Raw genomic sequence first — 24559 nt, 5'->3', positions numbered from 1 at the left:
TGAACAAATAAAAAGGAGAAGTGGCAGAGTATACAATTCATAATGGAAACACTGATTTGTTTTGTTCTATCTCACGTCATTTCTCCTGATACGGCTGCAGAGGCCTTGCAGAAACTCCATGCCATCTGCTTTATAGGACACAGCTACGCCTGAAGTGAAAATTCAATCTAGAAATGGAGCAGTAACACTTAGAGATAATCAGGAATTATGCTTCTGTAACTATGAGCATGGGGAATACTTCAGTCCAGTAATTGGTGCAAATCAGCACTGCAAGAATTTGTTAAGAGGGTCTGCAAGCTCTTGCTATAACCGGCCAAAATAAGTGTTATTTAAATAATGCCAAGGAAATAAGAATGGTTGCTTATCTGGTTCAATAAATACATACACACACAAACACCTCCACACAAATTGAGGATCTTGTTTACTTTTAATCAAGTCCTTCATTGCTTCTGAATTGTACATCTAACATTTTGTTTTGGAAGAGATGCGATTTTTAAAATCATACATTTGTGAGGGGTGCAGATCCACAGTGAGTTTGACCATAAATGCAAAAATTAAAATAGATCGTCTATCTATATTTAAAGCAATGCATATATTTTCTTTACCAGATCTTGACAACTGTACAGGATTACTACAATATTCTCTTTACACCTTTAAATAATTGAGAATGTCCATTTATAAGCATTATAGCCCTTCCAGAATTTGCTATTGCTGTTAAATTAAATCATGCTGATAATTCAAAACAGAGCCCAGAAACAAGATGAATGAGAGCTGCATGCTCGCCCCGTGACCATGTGTATGACCGTCAGGGAGGAGATACACAAGCCTGAGGTCTTACACATCAGGTTCAGAATTAGTTACTACCTACAACCATCAGGCTCCTGAATTGGTGTGAATAACTTCAGTCACCACTACTCTGAATTGATTCCATAACCTATGGACTCACCTTCAAGAACTCTTAACAACTCATGTTCTCTCTCTCTCTCTCTCTCTCTCTCTCTCTCTCTATTATATATAATTATAATTTACACAGTTTGCTTTCCTTTTGCACATTGTTTGTCAGTCTTTGCTTATGTATAGAATTTATGAAAAACTATTCTATTTCTTTTCTTCTGTAAATGCCTGCAAGGTTTGAGGGGGGAAAAATCAGTTATGTGATGTAGGAATGGGATTGATTGGAATTGTTTGGAATGCTCTACAAACTTGCATCAATTTGATGGGCTAAATGTCTGTTCCAAGTAATAATATATATGAATATAAATGAGTTCTGGTGCTTAAGTGAATAGGCTGTCTTTCTGATATTTAAAAACTGTCTACATCAAGGTACAAATGCATATTAGAAGAATTTTATTACTCTTCTCTGTCCAAGCAGGCTTGGCAAGAAAGCAAGGAATTCATGGCTAGAGTGAGAGGTTGATAGACAATAGACAATCGGTGCAAGAGTAGGCCATTCAGCCCTCCAAGCCAGCACTGCCATTCAATGTGATCATAGCTGATCATCCACAATCAGTACCCTGTTCCTGTCTTCTCCCCATATCCCTTGACTCCAGTATCTTTAAGAGCTCTATCTAACTCTTTCTTGAAAGCATCCAGAGAATTGGCCTCCACTGCCTTCTGAGGCAGAGCATTCCATAGATCCACAACTCTCTGGGTGAAAAAGTTTTTCATGAACTCTGTTCTAAATGGCCTACCCCTTATTCTTAAACTGTGGCCTCTGATTCTGGTCTCCCCCAACATCAGGAACATGTTTCCTGCCTCTAGCGTGTCCAATCCCTTAATAATCCTACATGTTTCAATCAGATCCCCTCTCATCCTTCTAAATTCCAGTGTATACAAGCCCAGTTGCTCCAATCTTTCAACATATGACAGTTCCGCCATCCTGGGAATCAACCTCGTGAACCTACGCTGCACTCCCTCAATAGCAAGAATGTCCTTCCTCAAATTTGGAGACCAAAACTGAACACAATACTCCAGGTGTGGTCTCACCAGGGCCCTGTACAACTGCAGAAGGACCTCTTTGCTCCTATACACAACTCTCCTTGTTATGAAGGCCAACATGCCATTAGCTTTCTTCATTGCCTGCTGTACCTGTATGCTTACTTTCAGTGACTGATGAACAAGGACACCTAGATCTTGTTGTACTTCCCCTTTTCCTAACTTGACACCATTTAGATAATAATCTGTCTTCCTGCTCTTGCCACCAAAGTGGATAACCTCACATTTACCCACATTAAACCGCATCTGCCATGCATCTGCCCACTCACCCAACCTGTCCAAGTCACCTTGCATTCTCCTAACATCCTCCTCATATTTCACACTGCCACCCAGCTTTGTGTCATCTGCAAATTTGCTAATGTTACTTTTAATCCCTTCATCTAAATCATTAATGCATATTGTAAATTGATCAATAAGAGGGGCATAAATTAATAAAAATAAGGACTCCAGTCCCAATCAGCAGCAAGAATACTACATTAGGTAAATATTTACCTCACCTCATCACCTTTCCACTGATTTTGTTTCTCTTTCATATTTGTCCACACCACTCAATGTTTTTTCCCATTCACACCATCCCCGTCCTGGAGTAACCTCCTCCCCAAAAGATCCTTCTCTGTAGGCTTCCCTGTCCAGCAGCCGGGTAGCTGCAGGGAGGAGTGAACAGAGGCTGCAGTGACCCATCAGCCCTGAAGGGATTGGGCTACACCCACATGGAGTGTGGGATCCAGGAGAATGAAGCCAACAGTTACCAGCCTAACTCCTCACTGCATGCTGTCAACCTCCTCATACACGGTTCCTCACAATTACACATATCCATTCTGGGGGTAAACATAGAAACCCTACAACACAATACAGGCCCTTTGGCCCACAAAGCTGTGCCGAACATGCCCCTACCTTAGAAATTTCCTAGGGTTACCTACAGCCCTCTATTTTTCTAAGCTCCATGTACCTATCCAGGAGCCTCTTAAAAGACCCTATCGTAATCACCTCCACCACCGTCGCCGGCAGACCATTCCATGCACTCACCACTCTCTGCGTAAAAAACTTAACCCTGACATCTACTCAGTACCTACTTCCAAGCACCTTAAAACTGTGCCCTCTTGGGTTAACTACTTCAGCCCTGGGAAAAAGCCTCTGACTATCCACACGATCAATGCCTCTCATCATCTTATACACCTCTATCAGGTCACCTCTCATCCTCCATCGCTCCAAGGAGAAAAGGCCGAGTTCACTCAACCTATTCTCATAAGACATGCTCCCCAATCCAGGCAACATCTTTGTAAATTGCCTCTTCACCCTTTCTATGGTTTCCACATCCTTCCTGTAGTAAGGCAACCAGAACTGAGTACAGTACTCCAACTGGGGTCTGACCAGGGTCCTATATAGCTGAAACATTACCTCTTGGCTCCTAAACTCAATTCCACAATTGATGAAGGCCAATGCACCGTATGCTTTCTTAACTACAGAGCCAACCTGCACAGCAGTTTTGAGTGTCCTATGGACTCGGACCCCAAGATCCCTCTGATCCACCACATTGCCAAGCGTCTTACTATTAATACTATATTCTGCCTTCATATTTGACCTACCAAAATGAACTACCTCACATTTACCTGGGCTAAATTCCATCTGCCACTTCTCAGCCCAATTTTGCATCCTAGCAATGTCCTGCTGTAACCTCTGACAGCCCTCCACACTATCCACAACACCCCCAACCTTTGTGTCATCAGCAAATCTACGAACACAAGCCTCCATTTCCTTATCCAGGTCATTTATAAAAATCACGAAGAGTAGGGGTCCCAGAACAGATCCCTGAAGCACACCACTGGTCACCGACCTCTATGCAGAATATGCAGAACCTGTCTACAACCACTCTTTACCTTCTGTGGGCAAGCCAATTCTGGATCCACAAAGTAATGCCCCCTTGGATCCCATGCCTCCTTAATTTCTCAATAAGCCTTGCATGGGGTACCTTATCAAATGCCTTGCTGAAATCCATATACACTACATCTACTGCTCCACCTTCAATGTGTTTAGTCACATCCTCAAAAAATTCAATCAGGCTCGTATGTCACGACCTGCCTTTGACAAAGCCGTGCTGACTATGCTGAATCATATTATGCCTCCCCAAATGTTCATAAATCCTGCCTCTTAGGATCTTCTCCATCAACTTATCAACCACTGAAGTAAGACTCACTTGTCTATAGTTTCCTGGGCTATCTCTACTCTCTTTCTTGAATAAGGGAACAACATCCGCAACCTTCCAATCCTCCGGAACCTCTCCCATCCCCATTGATGATGCAAAGATCATTGCCAGAGGCTCAGCAATCTCCTCCCTCACCTACCACTGTAGCCTGGGCTACATCTTGTCCAGTCCCGGTGAATTATCCAACTTGATGTTTACCAAAAGCTCCAGCAGATCCTCTTTCTTAATGTCTACATGCTCAAGCTTTTCAGTCTGCTGCAAGTCATCCCTACAATTGCCAAGATCCTTTTCCATTATGAATACCGAAGAGAAATATTCATTAAATACCTCTGCTATCTCCTCCGGTACCATACACACTTTTCCACTGTCACACTTGATTGGTCCTATTCTCTCACGTCTTATCCTCTTACTCTTCTCATACTTGTAGAATGCCTTGGGGTTTTCCTTAATCCTGTCCACCAAGGCCTTCTCATGGCACCTTCTGGATCTCCTAACTTCATTCTTAAGCTCCTTCCTAGTAGCCTTATAATCTTCTAGATCTCTATCATTACCTAGTTTTTTGAACCTTTCCTAAGCTCTTCTTTTCTTCTTGACTAGATTTACAACAACCTTTGTACACCACAGTTCCTGTACCCTACCATCCTTTCCCTGTCTCACTGGAACGTACCCATGCAGAATTCCATGCAAATATCCCCTGAACATTTGCCACCTTTCTTCCATACATTTCCCAGTCCTCCATGCCAGAATCAACTGAGTCTTTAAAGATCATTACCAGTGCCTCCACAATCTCTTCAGCCACCTCTTTCAGAACCCTGAGGTGTAAACCATCTGGTCCAGATGACTTATCTCCCTTCAGTTCTTTCAGTTTCCCAAGAACCTTCTCCCTAATAATGGCAACTTCACACACTTCTGTCCCCTGACACTCTCAAACTTCCAGCACACTGCTCGTGCCTTCCCCAGTGAAGACTGATGCAAAATACTTACTTGGTTTGCCCACTATTTCCTTGTTCCCCATTACCACCTCTGCAGCATTACTTCCAACAGTCCAATTTCTATTCTCGCTTCACTTTACATATCTGAAAAAACTTTTGGTATCTTCTTTAATAGCATTGGCTAGCTTACCTTCATATTCCATATTTTCCTTCCTTATAACTTTTTAGTTGCCTTCTGCTGGTTTTTAAAAGCTTCCAAATCCTCTAATTTCCAATCAATTTTTGCTCTATTATATGCCCTCTCTTAGGCCTTTATGTTGGCTTTGACTTATCTTGTCAGCCACGGTTGTGTCATCCTGCCTTTAGAATACTTCTTTGTGATGCATATATCCTGTGCCTTCTGAATTGCTCCCAGAAATTCTAGCCATTGCTGTTCTGCCATCGTCCCTGTTAGTGTTCCTTTTCAATCAATTTTGGTCATCTCTTCTCTCATGCCTCTGTAATTCCCTTTACTCCACTGTAATACTGATACATCTAACTGTAGCTTCTTCTGAAATTTCAGGGTGAATTCTATTATACTATGTTCACTCGCTGCCCCCCCCCCCCAAGAGTTCCTTTACCTTAAGCTCTCTAATCAATTGCAGATGATTGCATAACACTCTATCTAGAACAGCTGATCCCCTAATGGACTCAACCATGAGCTGCTCTAAAAAGCAGGCACAGGCATTCTAGAAATACCTCATTTCCTCTTGCAATCCAGTACCTATCTGATTTTTTCAATCTACCTGTATGTTGAAATTCCCCCGTGACTATCATAATATTGCCCTTTTGACATGCATTTTCTATCTCCTGCTGTAATTGTATGAACTTTTGAGAAAAGAATCAAACAGAAATGTAATTTTCAATCTGTTATACAGTGCATGGAAACAGAACACCTACAAGTGATTGAGAGTTCCCTTTAATGAAACTTTCACTACCTCTAAACTGGTAGCTAAGCTGAAGAGAAAGCACACATGCCTCTGTTCAGTGCCATTCTGTCTTCAGAGTTTACAACAGAATGCACATTATATCAATGGGCAGAACAGTGGCATCGCTCAAAGTAAATTCATTATCAAAGTTAATATATGGCACCACACACAACCCTAAGATTCATTTTTGTGGGCATTCACTGTTAATACAAAGAAATACAGCATGATCAATGAAAGACTGTCCCCAACAAGATGGACCAACAATGTGCAAAAGGCAGCAATCTAGAAAATACAAAAAGAAAAAAAAAATATTAATAAATAAATAAATGATTGATTGATTGAATGAATGAATAAATGAATAAGCAATAAACAGTGGGAACACAAGATGGAGAATCCTTGAAAGTGAGTAAACAAGTTGTTGGAACAGTTCAGTGATGAGGTGGGTGAAGGTGAGTGAAGTTATCCTCTCTGGTTCAAGAGCCTGATGGTTGAGGGGTAATAATTGTTCCTGAACTTGGTGTGGGTACTGAGGCTCCTGTACCTCCTTCCTGATGACAGCAGCGAGAAAAGGGCATGGCTGGATGGTGGAGCTGGTAGAGCTACTGCCTCAAAGCACCCAGAGATCAGGCTCAACCCTGACTTCGAATGCTATCTGTACAGTTTTCAGATTCTCCTTGCAACTCTGTGGATTTCTTCTGGACATTAATTTACCAGTCTGGGGATTGCTGGAGGGTAAATAGTCATTATGAAACAATTTTACAGTGTTCACTGTTTTACAGTAACCAGTTAACCTCTCACATGTGACGGACTGGTAAGTTAATTGGTCACTAAGTTGCACATTGTGTGTAGTTGAGTGCTACAGTCTAGTAAGAGTGTGGGGAGAATTTTTAAAAAGATGAATGTAGGATTAGTGTAAATGAGTGGTTAAAGGATGGCACAGATTTGGTGAGCCATTCTCCTTGCCTTATTACCAATATATTATTTTAAATTTGTAGTTTCACACCCGCCCCCCCCCCCCAATACTTGGGAAGCAAAGCATTTTTTAAAATTACCCTCAATCACAGATTGAGGGAGCACGCCTGGTGCCCTCTCTTAGTTAATGGATGAACTTTATGCCAGCACATGTGGTAACAACCAGCTGAAGCCTGGGTGTTTGTGAGGAGCTGGGGAACTAAAAGGGAAAATGTTAATGATTTTAAAAAGATACAGAAACCAATTCACAATTATCAAATGGGCATTAAAAAATTTTTTGGAACTTTGTAAATTTCATCCAAGATGCACTTCATAAAAAGGCAATTTTAGCAAATCACTGGGTTCATCAGTACTTACGGTTAACTGTTTGCATTGGGAAACTCAATTATAAGTCAATACATAGATTAAACGTTAAACATTAACATAGTGCACACAAAAATCATGGCAACCGGAAGTAAAATTGGTGCAGAGCAAGTGTGTGCATACATACATAAACTTTTAAATAATATATTGTGTAATGTTATCTATTACAGAAACATTGAGGTAATGTTACGTTTATTTTACATTTCAATAAATTAAAGCTGATAAGGATTGGCTTAGAAACTAGAGAATGATTGACAATGATGCCAAAAAGAAAATAAAAATAAATTCCCACCTTTGCCTGGGAAGTGTAAGAGCCATTGTGCAGTTCCAAGAAGAGTTCACCAACCCAGGTACACAGCAGTGTTGTATCAGCTTCCAGCATGGAGAAGAAAGTCTCTGGGGTGGACAATTCTACCCTGAGATGGAACATATCTATTAGTGGCTGGTATTTGTATTTTATTTTATTTTATTTTATTTAGAGCTCCAGCACAGAACAGGCCTTCCAGCCTAATGAGACACACAGCCCAGCAACCCACCTATTTTAACCCTAGCTGAATCAAAGGACAATTTACAATGACCAGCTAACCTACTGGCAGGTACCTCCTTGGACTGTGGGAGGAAACCAGAGAACTCATACCGGTTAACCTCTCTAATGTAACTTCAGTTCAAATACACAAGTGCCAAAAGCTTCCTCCCAAATTTTTGACTTTAATCTAGTTTAGTAATTAACATGGATCACTGCTACAACAGGATAAATTTTCCTGGGGATTGTTTCAAGGGGACATTTGAGAGTAGCCTGGTTGACAGCTATCCTGCAGTCTAAGCTACTCAGCGGCATTTACTGACCAGCCTCATCTGACTATGGCAGTTCAGCTTTAGCCAGAGGAACTAATTGAAGTAGAAGTATGCACACATTTTCTTACAACACAGATCATTTTGGGCCAGAGTCCATGCTTACGCACAGGAAGATCCCATTTCACCATCAATATTCCCTGTAACCCATTCCCTTCAAGCACACCTCCACCCCCAACATCCATTTTCACGAATCCTACTAAGTCAAATTTAATTGTCATGTGTGCAATTACATGTATGTACAGGTATAATGACAAACTTACATGCAGCAGCATCACAGGCGCAAAGCATCATAACATTAATCACATTTTATTCTCCTCATAGTCCCATTAACTCCCCCCAGATTCTACTGCTCACCTACACACTAGGGACAACTTATAGTGGCAAATTAATCGTTGGGACATGGGTGAAAACTGGAGAAACCCCCACACTGTCACTGGCGGAGAAAAGAAAAAAAAAATCGCCAACTCCACACAAGCAACATCAAAGATCAGGAGTGATCCCAGGTTTCAGGAGCTGCAGGGCAGCTTTCATAGTTGTATTTCTGTGCCAAGTAGACTCTTTGTATCTCCTTATTCTCACACTCATCTCTGGGTGATAAATAAACCACACACAAGCACATAACAGTGGGCCCCTGTAATAAAATGGCATTGTAGGGGGCCACCTATGATATTTCAAGTATGGGACACTCTTTTACTGTTCACAAGTTTGGCTGCATCTAGGCCCAAGAGCAAGTGTGGGTCAGTGAAAATGGATAGGAATAGTCTTGAGGAAATGATTGGTAGCTTGGGTCAAGGCAAATCTGGGCAATGATCAGACACGTAGGGCTGGTGCTGGGGGAGATCACATGGACAATGAGTGACACTAGTGGAGGGAAGGCAAGGATAGGTGAGAGGATCAGTTTACTAGAAGGGAAGTGTTTGGAAGGATGAAGGAAATATGCCTTTCAGAGATCCCAATGAGCTGAAAGTACTTACAGTCTTGGAAATAAACACTTAAGATCAGTTGGAAACTTGGGCAGAGAAACGGTAAATGAAGTTTAATCCAGACAAGTGCGAGGTGTTGCCCTTTGCAGTATCAAATACAAAAAAGGTACACAATAAGTGCCAGGAACTTTAGGAGCACTATGTACAGAATGATCTTGGGGTGCAATCTAAAGCTCTTTGAAAGTGAAAATACAAATGGATAGGGTGGCACCGAACAGAAAAGTTGGCAAGTTATTGCTGCACCTGTTGGGCCACATAGGGAGTATTACGTGTAGTTCTGGTTGCCACACTATAGGAAGGATGTGGAAACATTGGAAAGGTTCACCAGGATTAGAAAGTATTAGCTATAAGGAGAAGTTGGACAAATTTGGATTGGTTTCTCTGGAGCATTGGCTGAGGGGGTGACCTAATAGAAGCTATGAGAGACATACATAGAGCAGAGAGTAAATGTAAAATACTGTAGGGTACACGTGTAAGGAGAGAGAAGTAAGGGGATTTAGTTTTTTTTTTAAATGCCTGGAACATATTGCTAGGGGGATGTTGTAGAAAAAGATACAATAGCAACATTTATGGGTTATTTAGACAGATGCAGGATCAGGCAAGGAGTAGAAGGATATGGATCATATTCAGGTAGATAGAATTAATTAGATTGGCATCATGTTTGGTGCAGACAGTGGACAGTTTCTGTGCCATACTCTTTAACATTCTATAGTTGTTCTTTGGAAATTAATCTGAGAAAGAGATTATTTAGAATAGTATTATTTAGCCCATTCTGGCATAGAAATTATACAGTCGTTTAACAATGATCCACTCGTGAATTGCCCAGTTGTATTTCTGGAGTGGCCAAACACATAAAAATAGTCACAATCACAGTACAAAACAGAACAAAGTAATTGTTTTTTAATCTTAAAACACTGAAAATTTGTGTGTTGAATTTCTAGGCACATATCTCTACATTCGAGACAGGAATTTAAAATGAGAACAACCAAGGTTCCAAACTAATCCCCAAGAAACTTCATTAGTTGAAGCCTGTCATCCCAAAAAAATTACTGCTTATTCTCATTATGGTCTTTTTCCTTTAACCAATTATTATCTGTGTAGAAAAAAAAGAGTAAAATGCTGGAAACACTATGGTCAGGTAACATCTGTGAAAACAAAAACATGATTAATGTATCAGGTCAATGACTTTTCATCAGACCCTTTGCCTTCTACCTGAAATGTTAATCCAATCGCAAACAAGAGAAAATCTACAGATGCTGGAAATCCGAGCAGCACACACAAAATGCTGGAGGAACTTAGTAGGCCAGGCAGCATCCATGAAAAAAGTACAGTTGACATTTTCAGGTGAGACCCTTCAGCGGGATCGGAGAAAAAGTTTTTCCGCCAGAAGAAGCAGGCTCTCCCAATGGCTACCCATTTTAATTCCACCTCTCATTCCCAATCCGATACGTCTATCCATGGCTTCCTCTACTGTTACAATGAAGCCACACTCAGGTTGGAGGAACAACACCTTATATTTCATCTGGATAGCCTCCATTCTGATGGCATTCTTCAGGTAATGCCCCGCGTCCCACCTCCTCACCACACCACATCCCCTTTTCCCACTCTCACCCATCTCCTTGCCTTTTTCATCGCCTCCCTCTAGTGATCATCCCCCCCCCCCCCCACTTTTCTTTCTTCCTTGGCCTTCTGTCCTCTCCCATTACATTTCCCCTTCTGTCTCTCTTTCACCAATCAACTTCCCAGATCTTTACCACCACTCTCCCTCCCGGTTTCACCTATCCCCTTGTGTTTCTCCTTCCCCTCTCCCACTTCCTTACTCTGACTTCTCATCTTTTTTTCTCCAGTCCTGCTGAAGGGCCACAGCCCGAAATGTTGACTATACTCTTTTTTTTTTTAAAGATTCTGCCTGGCCTGCTGAGTTCCTCCAGCATTTTGTGTGTGTTACCTGAAATGTTAACTCTGTTCCTCTTTCCACAGATGCTACTTGAACTGCTGAGTGTTTCCAGCATTTTCTGTTTTTGTTTCAGATTTTCAACATCTGTAGTATTTTTTTTGAGGTTTGTCCATCCTTACAAATGTTAGTCTACATAGTGCAAGCCTTATTTTATCTAACAACGTTGATGTATATCTGTCTACATAACACATTCACCAGCTACTCTTAATGTATCATATATATAATTCTGCTACTTAGATTCCAAAATAACTATAAAATATGCAAAATACAATTACTATTTTCTTTATTTAGCAAACATTGGCCACTACCCAATAATCAAGGAAACAAAGTACTTACAAGGTTTAAAAGCACCTCCATGCTTGTTGATCTAATGCCTAATGGATATATCATCCATGTTACATTTCATCAATTGGATGCCTAAATAGGCACACGGGGCTAGAGATATACAGATTGGGAATTTCTACTGTAAGCAATGACAACGAAGATCCATTATAGGGACAACTTCCTGATTGTCAATATGCTTAAACCAAGCTAATGACAGCTGGAAACAGTAATACCATGTATAATAAAATTAACCAACCATTGCCACTGGGAGAAAGGTGGATCAGGAAGACAATGCTATTAAACAGAATACTGCAACAATTGAGACTAAATCAAGTTCACGCTGATCAATTCACCATTCTTGACAGCTTAAGAACAGTATGCTCACTTGGGATTTGGCTGTGAACACCAACAGGTAACATCTCAAAATGAGATCCACAAGTGTTATACATGATGCTGAAAATAATTACAGGAAGAAACATGAACTGCTTAAGAGGGGACATGAGAAAATTAAAGTACCACCAAACTTATCTTGGTCACTCTCAGGGTAACAAGGTTATTGTTAAGCGAACCAGTTGTAATAACTAACCGTTAGATTAGCACTTGGACTTGGTTGTGATAATGTAGCAGCTTATGAGTTATATTTCACTGGTTCTCTCTCTAACATTTCACAACCACTAGCTGACCTCCAGAACCTTATGTAAGCAGCGATGCAGCAGCCTAGCTAGAAGGACGTAGGCTGGTTACTAATACACAAAATCATCTAACTCAGCACAAAGACGTTCCTGCTGCCATCCTGAAAGAATTCTCAATGTAATGCCACTGAGCTATTCGGAAAAACCCAAATGTGGTAACTTTAGTGATTTTTGAACCTGATAACTGTGGTGGTCCAAGACAATACACACTAAGTTCCCCCCCCCCCCCCCCATTTACTATGAATAAATCTCTATCCTGTCACCTCTAACAGGAAAGTCAAGGAAAAAAATATTTTTGTGAACTTGAATAACCCATCTTACCATGACGCTATAAACAGTTAATGATTATGAACAGCAAAATAAAAAATTGCGAAGGATTAGAAGCATAATAAAGTATTTGTACATGGACTCACTTAAATACCGGTATGTGATGTGCTTAATATACAGGACCAGTAAGACAAAATATTTGATCCTTGTGACACTGTTTACAATTAGTATGAGCCTGGCTTCAAACCACAAGTTATTTAACACTGTCTCTTTAAGCCATCTGCTCAGTTAGGGAACACACTAGTGTGAGTGAGTCTCATTATTGCAAAAGCTTGCTCCAGATTGGGGAGGAGTGCCAATCAATGGAATCTGCCTTTGAGATAGTCCAGGGTCAGTACAGTAGTAGAAAACAATGGGCTTTCTTGCTCAATCTCAATGTCTAACACAATGAATGGCATTTAACAACGGGGTACCATAGAGCCCAATATCCAACGTTCCAAGGCAAAGTAGGCTTGACACAAATGTACCGAGTAATTTTACTGTCCAACTGCACGCCTCCATTCACTCCTCTGAAGTAAAAGTTGTACTTAGTTCCTTGTTGTAACTTCACATTTCAAGTGTCCACTTTAGAGGACCACCAAACAATCCATTTGCAACAGCCGTAGTCAAGGTAATTGCATAGCACACTTAGCTATTCAACTTTTCCTGTTAAGACACACGGACTCTGCAAGCGATAGGATTCCTTGTGTGTACAGGAGCCTTCATCACCAACTCACTGCATTTCTTAGTTGCAGTTTGCATGAAGAATTAGAATATACAACATTCTCCAATTAATTTATTGACAGTAATAGAAGAAACGCACAGTACAGAATTTCTGTAGATCAATCTAAAGTAGGAAGCCAGATAGAAATGTACAAGCCTTTTAAACAATATCCCCTGACCTGGGCAGTCCATCTGTATTCTGTATTCTTTGTAGTCGATCCAACATGTCTTGTGTAGGTCCACCTCCCCCATCGCCAAACCCAAATAGGAATGCACTGTGATTAACACGACCTTTGTCCTTGTTATTTTTAACCGTATTCAGAAACTGCAACAGGGAAAAGAAAGGATTTATCAAAGTCATACAGGATAGAATCAGGTCCTTCAGACCACTAAGTCCACATTGACTATCAATCACCCATTTACACTATGCACATTATCTTTCTAACAATCCCATTAACTCTCCCAGATTCTACCATTCACCTACACACAAACAGCAATTTACAGTGGCCAAATAACTAACAGTCAGCACATATTTGGGATGTGGGGAGCACCTGGAGGAAATCCGTGCAATAGTGATAAGAGTTTAAGGAGCAAACTAAAATGAGAAATTTTGTGACGGGTAGAGGGAGAAGAGGGGAAGGAACATGCCTTAGCTTCGGACCTAATCAGCTGAAGGCATGTCTACTATTGATTGGGTAAATGAAGTGAGAGTTCTGCATAACAGGTTGATCTTATTATTGAGCCATATATTCTGGAAACAGTTTGAAGGATGTTAAGGTCTTAAGGCTTTATAGAGTAAGGCACTGAATCTCCAACAGAATGAGCTGCAAAAGGAGTAAGGTATAAATTCATGACTCAAGCACTTCTTTAGTCCTGCATGGGGTTGTAGATTTTAGTTGTCATCTTAAAGAAACTAAATGGTTTACCACAGACAACCAGCTAAAGTCTGAAAAAATGTTATCTTCACCAATTCTGTGAGTAGTGGAATTAGTCAGGGGACATGGGTGCCTCTAATCTGGAGCAATTCCAGCACTTCACAGAACAAAGACGACATAATAAAACTTTATTTTAAAAGGCAGCAGAGAATAATAAACATTAACTAATGAGGTGACTCACGCTCAAGATTATGATAAACCACAGAGAAAATCAAATTAAAGAGCTGGAAAAAATATCTTAATCAGAAGAGCTAAGAATTCTGTGTGTTTTCAAGATGTCATACTGTAAACATTTTAACAAATATATTCTAATATGAAACAACCATCTTTTCAATAAAAAAACCACATTTAAGCAAAACTGGCATGACGAGCAAACCTTTAAACATAAAAGAGAAGATCTGCAGATATTGGAAATCTAAGCACCACACACAAAATGCTGGAGAATCTCAGCAGGCTGAAGGGTCTCGGCCCAAAATGTTGACTGTACTTTTTCCCCCATAGATGCTACATGGGCTGCTGAGTTCCTCCAGCATTTTGTGCATGTCGCAAACCTTTAAAGATATTGTTATTCAAGATTCATGCAACTGTTTAATTCAGCACTGAAAATTTTAAAATTACATTTAATAAAGAAAATCTTCTGCTGTCATGGGGTAATTTAATTTACATATAAATTACTACTTGCTGGACAACAACCCCCACTGAAGTTTAAGATTCTCCCAAGGCAAAAATCTAATATCGTATAAAGAAGCAAAAATAACAGCCTGGAGCTGGAAATGAAATCTCTCAGGATGATTGATGAAGCAGATCACCATGAAAAAGTAACAGCACCAAATTTGAATATATCAAAATATAGTCCTTCCTTGGGTACAAAGTACATCACACACTGTGTCACAGCAAAAATATATGAAACATAAGATAGGCAGAATTATAACAGAACATCTCAAACTGATGAATGCACACTACCAAATTTTGTACAAAGATCTGACATCAATGGTCTGCAAGCCTTGGTTTCCCTGCTAATCTTTAAGAGTTTAATATGTTACCTGCTGGTCAATGGCATGCGTTAATCGTATTTCTTGCAGACTACAGATTTATTAAACAAGGTGTTCTGACTCTCATTCCAATTTCCCTACAAGCTTTTAAATGGAATCATCCTCTCAGCAGATAATTAAATATTATGACAAAGGAAGAGTTAAGAATTCTATGGATTTACAAGATGTCATTTTAATAAACACGTTCTAACATTAAAAACGTATCTTTTCAGTAAAGTAGTGATTTGCTGCACTCTAGCTACAAGAAGCTGTATTTTTCTTGCAGCAGTACAACGCCATGGAAGAAATAGCCCACGCTATACAGTAGGTCTGCTTCAAAGGGTCAGCTCACAAAACAGCATTATTAAGCTGAATAAATTCTATCTCATCAGCAAGTTAAGTGGCACCAAGGGAACATATTTCTTTGCACTCCTCACCTATCACATTTTAATTTTTTGATCCTTGTTGGTTCCCAATCCACCAGCATCTCAAACTTGTCACCCTTTTTATGTCAATTTTTTATTCCTCTCCATAAATGCTGCTCGGCCTGCTGAGTTCCTCCAGTATTTTGTGAATGCTGCTCTAAATTTCCAGATCAGCAAAATCTCTTCTGTTTACTAACTTAACTTCCGTTTATCTCTGTAACTACTTCTGCTATGAGATATTAGTACTTCTCCAATTTTGAGCACATGTACCCTGACTACAATGGGCTGCCTTGTCTTTGGTGCCAAGGTCCAAAACTCTCCTAAACCATTCTTGTATCTCTACACTTTGCTCTCTTTTTGAAAGCCTACATCTGTAACTGAGCAGACATGACCCATTCCAATCTTGCATATCAAATTTGCTCCCGTGAAACGTGCTACTTTGTTCTTATTTATGCAAGTACTATTATTCCTTTCCCACCAGACAATGATATCCCATACCGCCCTCCAAAGCTCTGCCTACTCTACGTTGAAAAGTGAAGGCTGAACTTTTGTGATGCCAGTCACAAGTCCAGGCAGAGTTACTGAGAGACACAGCACAGAAACAGACCTCGCTGTCCACAGGCTCTGCACAAATCCTACTAACCCATTTTATTCTCCGCCACATTTCCAACAAATCCCTCCGCACCCTTACACTATACACATTAGGGGTAATTTACAGTGGCCTACAAAACAGGACATTGAAGGATATTGAATAAACCCACAGAGACACAGGAAGAACATGCAAAATCCACACAGCCAGCACTGGAGTGAAGAATTCAAACCTTATGTCTCTGGTACTGAGAGGATGTGCTTCCCTCAAAGAGTCACACATTCCACAGCTGATATACATCGAGTTTCAATGCTGCAGATCATTGCAATATACCTTATGAACAGAATGAAATTTTGAGGCAGATCATATGGCTCTCCAGTTAGACTGCTTCAAAACTGAACCATCAATCATCAAGGTACACATCCATCAAGAATAGTCAAATGCACCAGGATGTGGTGCCTTAATGCTGGGTGTAACCCAGGAATGGCCTTTGATAAATCAGTGGCCATCGTAGGCCCAAGGTGGGTAAGAAGTGCATGTCAACAGCTAGTTTCTAAAGCCCTTTGGGCATGTGTACTGATCAAGTTTCCTTGGATGCAAATTTTACTGGATAATTTAAAAAGGAAAAGGAGACAGGAACGTTCTCAAAAAATAGTGAATATCAATTTTTAAAAAATATTCCTGCCCCCACTTTTCTGAACTACTGAGGCTGTTTGGTTTGTACTTACCTCTTCCACCTTGCATTTCATTTCATACGAGTTCCCAGGTGGAAAGTGGGAGATTACCTTCGAGCCATCAATTCCTTCCCAAAAGAATGTGTGATGCTGCAAGGGGCACAAGGAAGACAAGAACAAAGGAAAAAACTATCATTTAACACAATGTGGAACACAAGGAAGCAATTTTTCTCATTCAAAATCTCTATTAACACAGTCACAAAATCCAAGAATCAGAATCAGGTTTATTATCACAGGCACGTGATGTGAAATTTGTTAACTTAGCAGCAGCAGTTCAATGCAGTACATAATATAGAAGAGAAAAAACAGTAATAAATGAAATAAAAATAATAATAAGTAAATCAATTACAGTGTATGCACATTGAATAGATTTTTAAAAAGTGCAAGAAACAGAAATACTATATATTCAAAATAAAAAGTGAGGTAGTGTTCAAGGGTTCAATGTCCATTTAGGAATCGGATGACAGAGGGGAAGAAGTTGTTCCTGAATCACTGAGTGTGTGCCTTCAGGTTTCTGTACCTCCTACCTGATGGTAACAGTGAGAAAAGGGCATGTCTGGGTGGTGAAGGTCCTTAATAATGGACGCTGCCTTTCTGAGACACTGCTTCCCTGAAGATGTCCTGGGTACTTTGTAGGCTAGTACTCAAGGTGGAGCAGACTAAATATACAACCCTCTGCAACTTCTTTTAGTCCTGTGCAGTAGCCCCACCAGACCAGACAGTGATGCAGCCTGTCAGAATGCTTTCCACGGTACATCTATAGAAATTTTTGAATTTATTTGTTGACATGCCAAATCTCTTCAAACTCCTAATAAAGTATAGCCGCTGTCTTGCCTTCTTTATAACTACATCGATATGTTGGGACCAGGTTAGATCTTCAGAGACCTTGACACCCAGGAACTTAAAACTGCTCACTCTGTCCACTTCTGATCCCTCTGTGAGGATTGGTATGTGTTCCTTCGACTTGCACTTCCTGAAGTCCACAATCAGCTCTTCCATCTTACTGATGTTGAGTGCCAGGTTGTTGCTGTGACACCACTCCACTATTGGCATATCTCACCCCTGTACGCCCTCTCGACACCACCTGAGATTCTACCAACAATGGTTGTACCGACAGCAAATTTATAGATGGTATTTGAGCTGTGCCTAGCCACACAGTCATGTGTATAGAGAGAGTAGAGCAGTGGGCTAAGTACACATCCCTGAGGTGCGCCAGTGTTCATCGTCAGCGAGGAGGATATGTTATCACCGCTCCACACAGATTGTGGTCTTCTGGTAGGAAGTCGAGGTTCCAATTGCAGAGGGAGGTACAGAGGTCCAGGTTCTGCAACTTCTCAATCAGGATTGTGGGAATGATGGTATTAAATGCTGAGCTATAGTCGATGAACAGCAACCTGACATAGGTGTTTGTGTTGTCCAGGTGGTCTAAAGCCGTGTGGAGAGCCATTGAGACTGCGTCTGCTGTTGACCTATTGTGGCGCTAGGCAAATTGCAATGTGTCCAGGTCCTTGCTGAGGCAGGAGTTCAGTCTAATCATGATCAGCCTCTCAAAGCATTTCATCACTGTAGAGGTGAGTGTTATCAGGTGACAGTCATTAAGGCAGCTCACGATATTCTTCTTAGGCACTGATATAATTGTTGCTTTTTTGAAGCAAGTGGGAACTTCTGCCCGTAGAAGTGAGAGGTTGAAAATGCCCTTGAATACTCCTGCCAGTTGATTGGCAGAGGATTTCAGAGCCTTATCAGGTACTCCATCTGGACCTTCCAACTTGTGAGGGTTCACTCTCTTTAAAGACAGCCTAATATCGGCCTCTGAGACAGAGATCACAGGAACATCAGGTGCAGCAGGGATCTTCACAGCTGTTCTTCCTTTCAAAGCAGGCATAGAAGGCATTGAGTTCATCTGGTAGTGAAGCATCGCTGTCATTCATGCTATTGAGTTTCGCTTTGTAGGAAGTAATGTCCTGAAAACCCTGCCAGAGTTGCCGTGCATCCGATGTCACCTCCAACCTCCTTGAATACAGTCCAGTTCACCTATTCAAAGTATTCCTGTAGGCGCTCCTGTACTTCCTTTGTCCATACCTTCTTGGTCCTCACTGCAGGTGCTGCAGTCTTCAGTCTCTGCCTATACTCAGGGAGTAAAAGTACAGCCAGGTGATCAGACTTCCCGAAGTGAGGGCGTGGAATAGCACGGTAGGCATTCTTGATGGTGGTGTAACAATGGTCCAGAGTGTTGTCTCCCCTGGTATTGCAAGTAATCTGTTGATGGTAATTGCTTAGTGATTTTTTTTCAGACTGGTCTGGTTAAAGTCTCCCAAAACGAGGGTGAAGGCATTAGGGTGCGCTGTTTCGTGCATGTTGATCCCATTGCTCAGATCATCTAAAGCCTGCTTGACATTGGCCTGAGGTGGAATATAAGCTGCTACCAAAATGACCCCAGAGAACTCCCATGGTAGGTAAAAAAGACGGCACTTTACTACTAGATATTCCAGGTCTGGTGAGCAGAATTGGGACAGCACTGATATATTTGTGCACCAAGAAGAGTTGATCGTGAGGCATACTCCTCCACCTCTGCTTTTGAGAAACTATAGATCCATCCTGACGGTGTATAGTAAACCCATCGATCTGAATCGCTGCATCCAGTACAGAAGGGGCTAACCAGGATTCTGTGAAACAAAGGATACACACGGTCCTAATGTCCCTCTGATTCAGCACCCTAGCTGTGAGATAATCGATTTTATTCACCAGAGACTACACGTCTGCCAGCAAGATAGTCGGTACAGGGAGTTTAAAACCCCGCTTCCTTAAACGCACTTGTATCCCCACTCTGCACCTGCGCTTCCTCCCAGGTATCCTATGTGGGTGCTTCCGACCACAATCGGTGTTGTTTCCATCAGTTTTAAGCAGCGATAGTTTGTTTAAACGCATGAAGACATCTTTGTGGACTGTACTGACCTTGGAAGCATTTGTGCTTTTTAGCTGTATCAGGCTGAAATGGGAATACTTAATCATATCCATTGAGAGAACTGCTGCTATTCGAGTCACGCCTAGGCACCCCGGAAGTCCAAAAAGGTACTGGTGAAGGAATCAGACAGGATCTGACACAGCACATATTTATTCATACACTTTAATCCTTGGTGCAATGTAGAGCTTCCAGTATGCTGCACCACAGCTGTTTTCAGACAAACAAGCTATGCTTTCAAAGCAGCAACGATATTTCTATGAAAACGCTTTGATTTTCTTTCTTGTTCTTCATCCCTGAATACAGTCACAATTAACACAAGACACAATTTCTCCAGATCTATTATAGCTGTTACGTGCTGTTCCTCTCCGTGCATTGGGTGGCAAGCTTGCAGTTTCTTTAGCATTTATCTGTTTTTTTTTTACGAGGTCAAGTTGCTAGCTTTTTCATCACAACCATCCACAAAAACAGAGGAGCGCTCCCAAAGAATGAACGACAGTTAAAATGTTAGAACTCCAAAGCCCCCCCAGCTCCCCCCTTCCCACTCGCAAGTAGCAGCAAAGCAATGACCCCCCCACCAGCAAAGCATTGGCGCCCCCTACTGAGCACTCCACTGTGCAGCAAAGCATCAATAAAGACACAGACTTGCAGTACCCCAAAGACTACTCGTTCACCCGGTAACTCAACATACCACAGGCTCTCTCTCCCCCTAATAAGGGAAAAAGGGGCATCTCCGTTTCACAGCGAGGGAGAGACATAAACAACTCGTTGATTTATGATGTTAAAAGCCCATTACGTTGCTTCTTCCTTGTCTGACAAATCTGTTGGAATTCTTCGAAGGAACAACAAGGATAGACAAAAGAGAAATCAGTGGAAGTAGTGGGAATAAAGGGGACTTTTGCTGGGTGGTTGCTGATAAATGGTGGTGTTCCGCAGGGGTCAGTGTTGGGACCTTTTCTTTTCATATTATATGTCAATGATTTGGATGACTGAATTGATAATTTTGTAGCCAAGTTTGCAGACAATATTGAATTGAATTGACTTTATTACATTTAATCCTGATAGAAAATGGTTCCAGCTTCACAGCAGTGCTAAACTGACCATGTTCAGAGTTATGACCTAAGCCACTTTTGAGTTAAGGACAGGGAGACCCCTAGGAGGGGATAGGCCCACATCACATTGACTAAGCAAATATTGCAAAAGGTAAAGATGTTGACACAGTTGGGATCATCAAACAGAGGTAGATCGGGCAACACACGCAAAATGCTGGTGGAACACAGCAGGCCAGGCAGCATCTATAGGGAGAAGCACTGTCAACGTTTCGGGCTGAGATCCTTCGTCGGGACTAACTGAAAGGAAAGATACTAAGAGATTTGAAAGTAGGAGGGGGAAGGGGAAATGTGAAATGATAGGAGGAGACCAGAGGGGGTGGGATGAAGCTAAGAGCTGGAAAGGTGATTGGCAAAAGGGATACAGAGCTGGAGAAGGGAAAGGATCATGGGACGGGAGGCCTAGGGAGAAAGAAAGGGGGAAGGGAGCACCTGAGGGAGATGGAGAACAGGTAGAGTGATGGGCAGAGAGAGAGAAAAAAACAAACAACTAAATATGTCAGGGATGGGGTAAGAAGGGGAGGAGGGGCATTAACGGAAGTTAGAGAAGTCAATGTTCATGCCATCAGGTTGGAGGCTACCCAGCCGGTATATAAGGTGTTGTTCCTCCAACCTGAGTGTGGCTTCATCTTGACAGTAGAGGAGGCCATGGATAGACATATCAGAATGGGAATGGGACGAGGAATTAAAATGTGTGGCCACTGGGAGATCCTGCTTTCTCTGGCGGACCGAGTGTAGGTGTTCAGCGAAACGGTCTCCCAGTCTGCGTTGGGGCTCACCAATATATAAAAGGCCACACTGGGAGCACCGGACGCAGTATACCACACCAGCCAACGCACAGGTGAAGTGTCGCCTCACCTGGAAGGATTGTCTGGGGCCCTGAATGGTGGTGAGGGAGGAAGTGTAAGGGCAGGTGTAGCACTTGTTCCGTTTACAAGGATAAGTGCCAGGAGGGAGATCGGTGGGAAGGGATGGGGGAGGACAAGTGGACAAGGGAGTCGTGTAGGGAACGATCCCTGCGAAAAGCAGAAAGGGGGGGAGGAGGGTAAAATGTGTTTGGTAGTGGGATCCTGTTGGAGGTGGCGGAAGTTATGGAGAATTATACGTTGGACCTGGAGGCTGGTGGGGTGGTAGGTGAGGACAAGGGGAACCCTATCCCGAGTGGGGTGGCGGGTGGATGGGGTGAGTGCAGATGTGAGGGAAATGGGAGAGATGCATTTGAGAGCAGAGTTGATGGTGGAAGAAGGGAAGCCCCTTTGTTTAAAAAAAGAAGACATCTCTTTCGTCCTGGAATGAAAAGCCTCATCCTGAGAGCAGATGTGGTGGAGACGGAGGAATTGTGAGAAGGGGATAGCCTTTTTGCAAGAGACAGGGTGGGAAGATGAATAGTCCAGGTAGCTGTGAGAGTCTGTAGGCTTATAGTAGATATCAGTGGATAGGCAGTCTCCAGAGATGGAGACAGAAAGATCAAGAAAGGGGAGGGAGGTGACAGAAATAGACCAGGTAAATTTGAGGGCAGGGTGAAAGTTGGAGGCAAAGTTAATGAAGTCAACGAGCTCAGCATGTGTGCAGGAGGCAGCGCCAATGCAGTCGTCGATGTAGCGATGGAAAAGTGGGGGACAGATACCCGTATAGACTTGGAACATGGACTGTTCCACAAAGCCAACAAAAAGGCAGGCATAACTGGGACCCATGCGGGTGACCATGGCTACACCCTTGGTTTGGAGGAAGTGGGAGCAGCCAAAGAAGAAATTATTGAGAGTAAGAACTAATTCCGCTAGACAGAGGAGACTGGTGGTGGGGGGAATTGGTTAGGTCTGGAATCCAAAAAGAAGCGGAGAGCTTTGAGACCTTCCTGGTGGGGGATGGAGGTATATAGGGACTGGACATCCATGGTGAAAATAAGGTGGTGGGGGCCAGGGAACCTAAAAGCATTGAAAAAATTCAAAGCGTGAGAAGTGTCACGAACATAGGTGGGAAGAGATTGGACAAGGGGGATAAAACAGTGTCAAGGTATGCAGAAATGAGTTCAGTGGGGCAGGAGCAAGCTGAGACAATGGGTCTACCTGGACAGGCAGGTTTGTGGATCTTGGGTAGGAGGTAGAAACGGGAAGTGTGGGGTGTGGGAACTATGAGGTTGGTGGCAGTGGATGGGAGATCCCCAGAGCTGATAAGGTTGGTGATGGTATAGGAGACAGTGGCCTGGTGCTCCTTAGTGGGGTCATGATCAAGGGCAATGTTGTTGCTTTGTCATTGCATTTATCAAGTTTATACACAATGCAATGATTATCTAGGGCAGACAAGTAAGACTGCATTCTAGTGTATCTGTATGCTAGGCACTTTAACTCAATATGGGACCCACACAAAGTTCAAAATCACAGCATTAAAACCTATATTGGCACATGAAAGGAGTTTGCAGCATTAAGAGGTCTGATACAATTGGTCTCATTCATGAATGTTTCAGTAAATTAGAGTCTCTATTCTAAGAATGGAGTTAGACCCAAGTAAGTCATATATGAAGCCTCTATTTACAGCTTCAGATGCTTGTCACTTGAACAGAGTGCCACTTATGTTGAAGTCAGTGCTATTATTTAATCCACCAGTCCCCAAGGTTGAAGAAACTGAACTAAATTCAGTCATAAAAGCAGTTCAATTGATCCACTGTCCTGAAACTGACGATAGTGACGCACACATATATACATTCCATTTGCGTTCATACTGTAAGGCACTCACATTGCAAGTGCTAGGGTCTGGAAATAAACGATTCCAATAACTCCAATAGCATCCTCGAAGTCATTTCACATACTCTCCATATTTATGAAGTCATTTTACCAAGCACTTTCAAAATCTCCGCATTCTGTACACGTACAACTCACCGGAAATTCATTCACCAAGTTCCAGCTGAGCTTCTGAGTTAGGAAGCGCGTGATACCGCATCCCTTCATGATCTGTGGTAACTGTGCAGAATATCCAAATGTATCTGGCAACCAAAACTATATTTTAAAATAAAGAGAAACAAAAACAATGCCCCATTACTAATTGGTAGTGTTCTGTTGCTCAAATCAATACATTATAGTACAGAGCAATTAAAGTACAAAAACCTGAACCAGTACAATTATCCTAAAATGTTCTGGGAGAACAAGAATCAGTGCTCCTGATTGTTAGCCAAAGAAACTAAGTGAAAAGAGTCGTAAGCAAATCAGTGAAGAGGGCAGCTATCTATTAGGTAATAACTATCACATCTTTCAAGTTCAGGATCAAACTCAGCTGCAACAAGTGCACAGAATCATCCAGAAAGAATTTTCACGTGGGCAGAGGAAAGGTAGAGAGGGTGCCAGCATGGACAAGTGCTCTAGCATAAACAGTGGAACGTTACAGAGTTCAGTCCTCACCATCTCTTTACTTGCTGGCAGCTTGGCTTAGAGTCATACAAACCCTTTGGCAAACCATGCCCCTACAGACCTCTTTGCCCTTCTACACCTATCTCTAGTCCCTTCTCAT

At 41.9% G+C, this 24559-nt stretch overlaps 1 protein-coding gene across 1 annotated transcript in view; it reads right to left on the bottom strand.

Moving 5' to 3' along the window:
* man2c1 (mannosidase, alpha, class 2C, member 1) overlaps positions 1-24559 on the bottom strand; it is a 106267-nt gene that overhangs the window by 36308 nt on the left and 45400 nt on the right. The window contains exons 10-13 of the mRNA XM_073024944.1: positions 23935-24051; positions 16982-17077; positions 13453-13598; positions 7726-7849 (exon numbers count right to left, since the gene is read on the bottom strand). Coding sequence (XP_072881045.1) covers positions 7726-7849; positions 13453-13598; positions 16982-17077; positions 23935-24051 — 483 coding nt within the window. The remainder of the gene's footprint in view (positions 1-7725; positions 7850-13452; positions 13599-16981; positions 17078-23934; positions 24052-24559) is intronic.

This window comes from Hemitrygon akajei, chromosome 21 (assembly GCF_048418815.1).
Source record: "Hemitrygon akajei chromosome 21, sHemAka1.3, whole genome shotgun sequence".
NCBI classification, from domain to species: domain Eukaryota; kingdom Metazoa; phylum Chordata; class Chondrichthyes; order Myliobatiformes; family Dasyatidae; genus Hemitrygon; species Hemitrygon akajei.
Note: the sequence above shows the minus strand (reverse complement) of the source record. Positions and strands in the feature narration are given on the sequence as shown.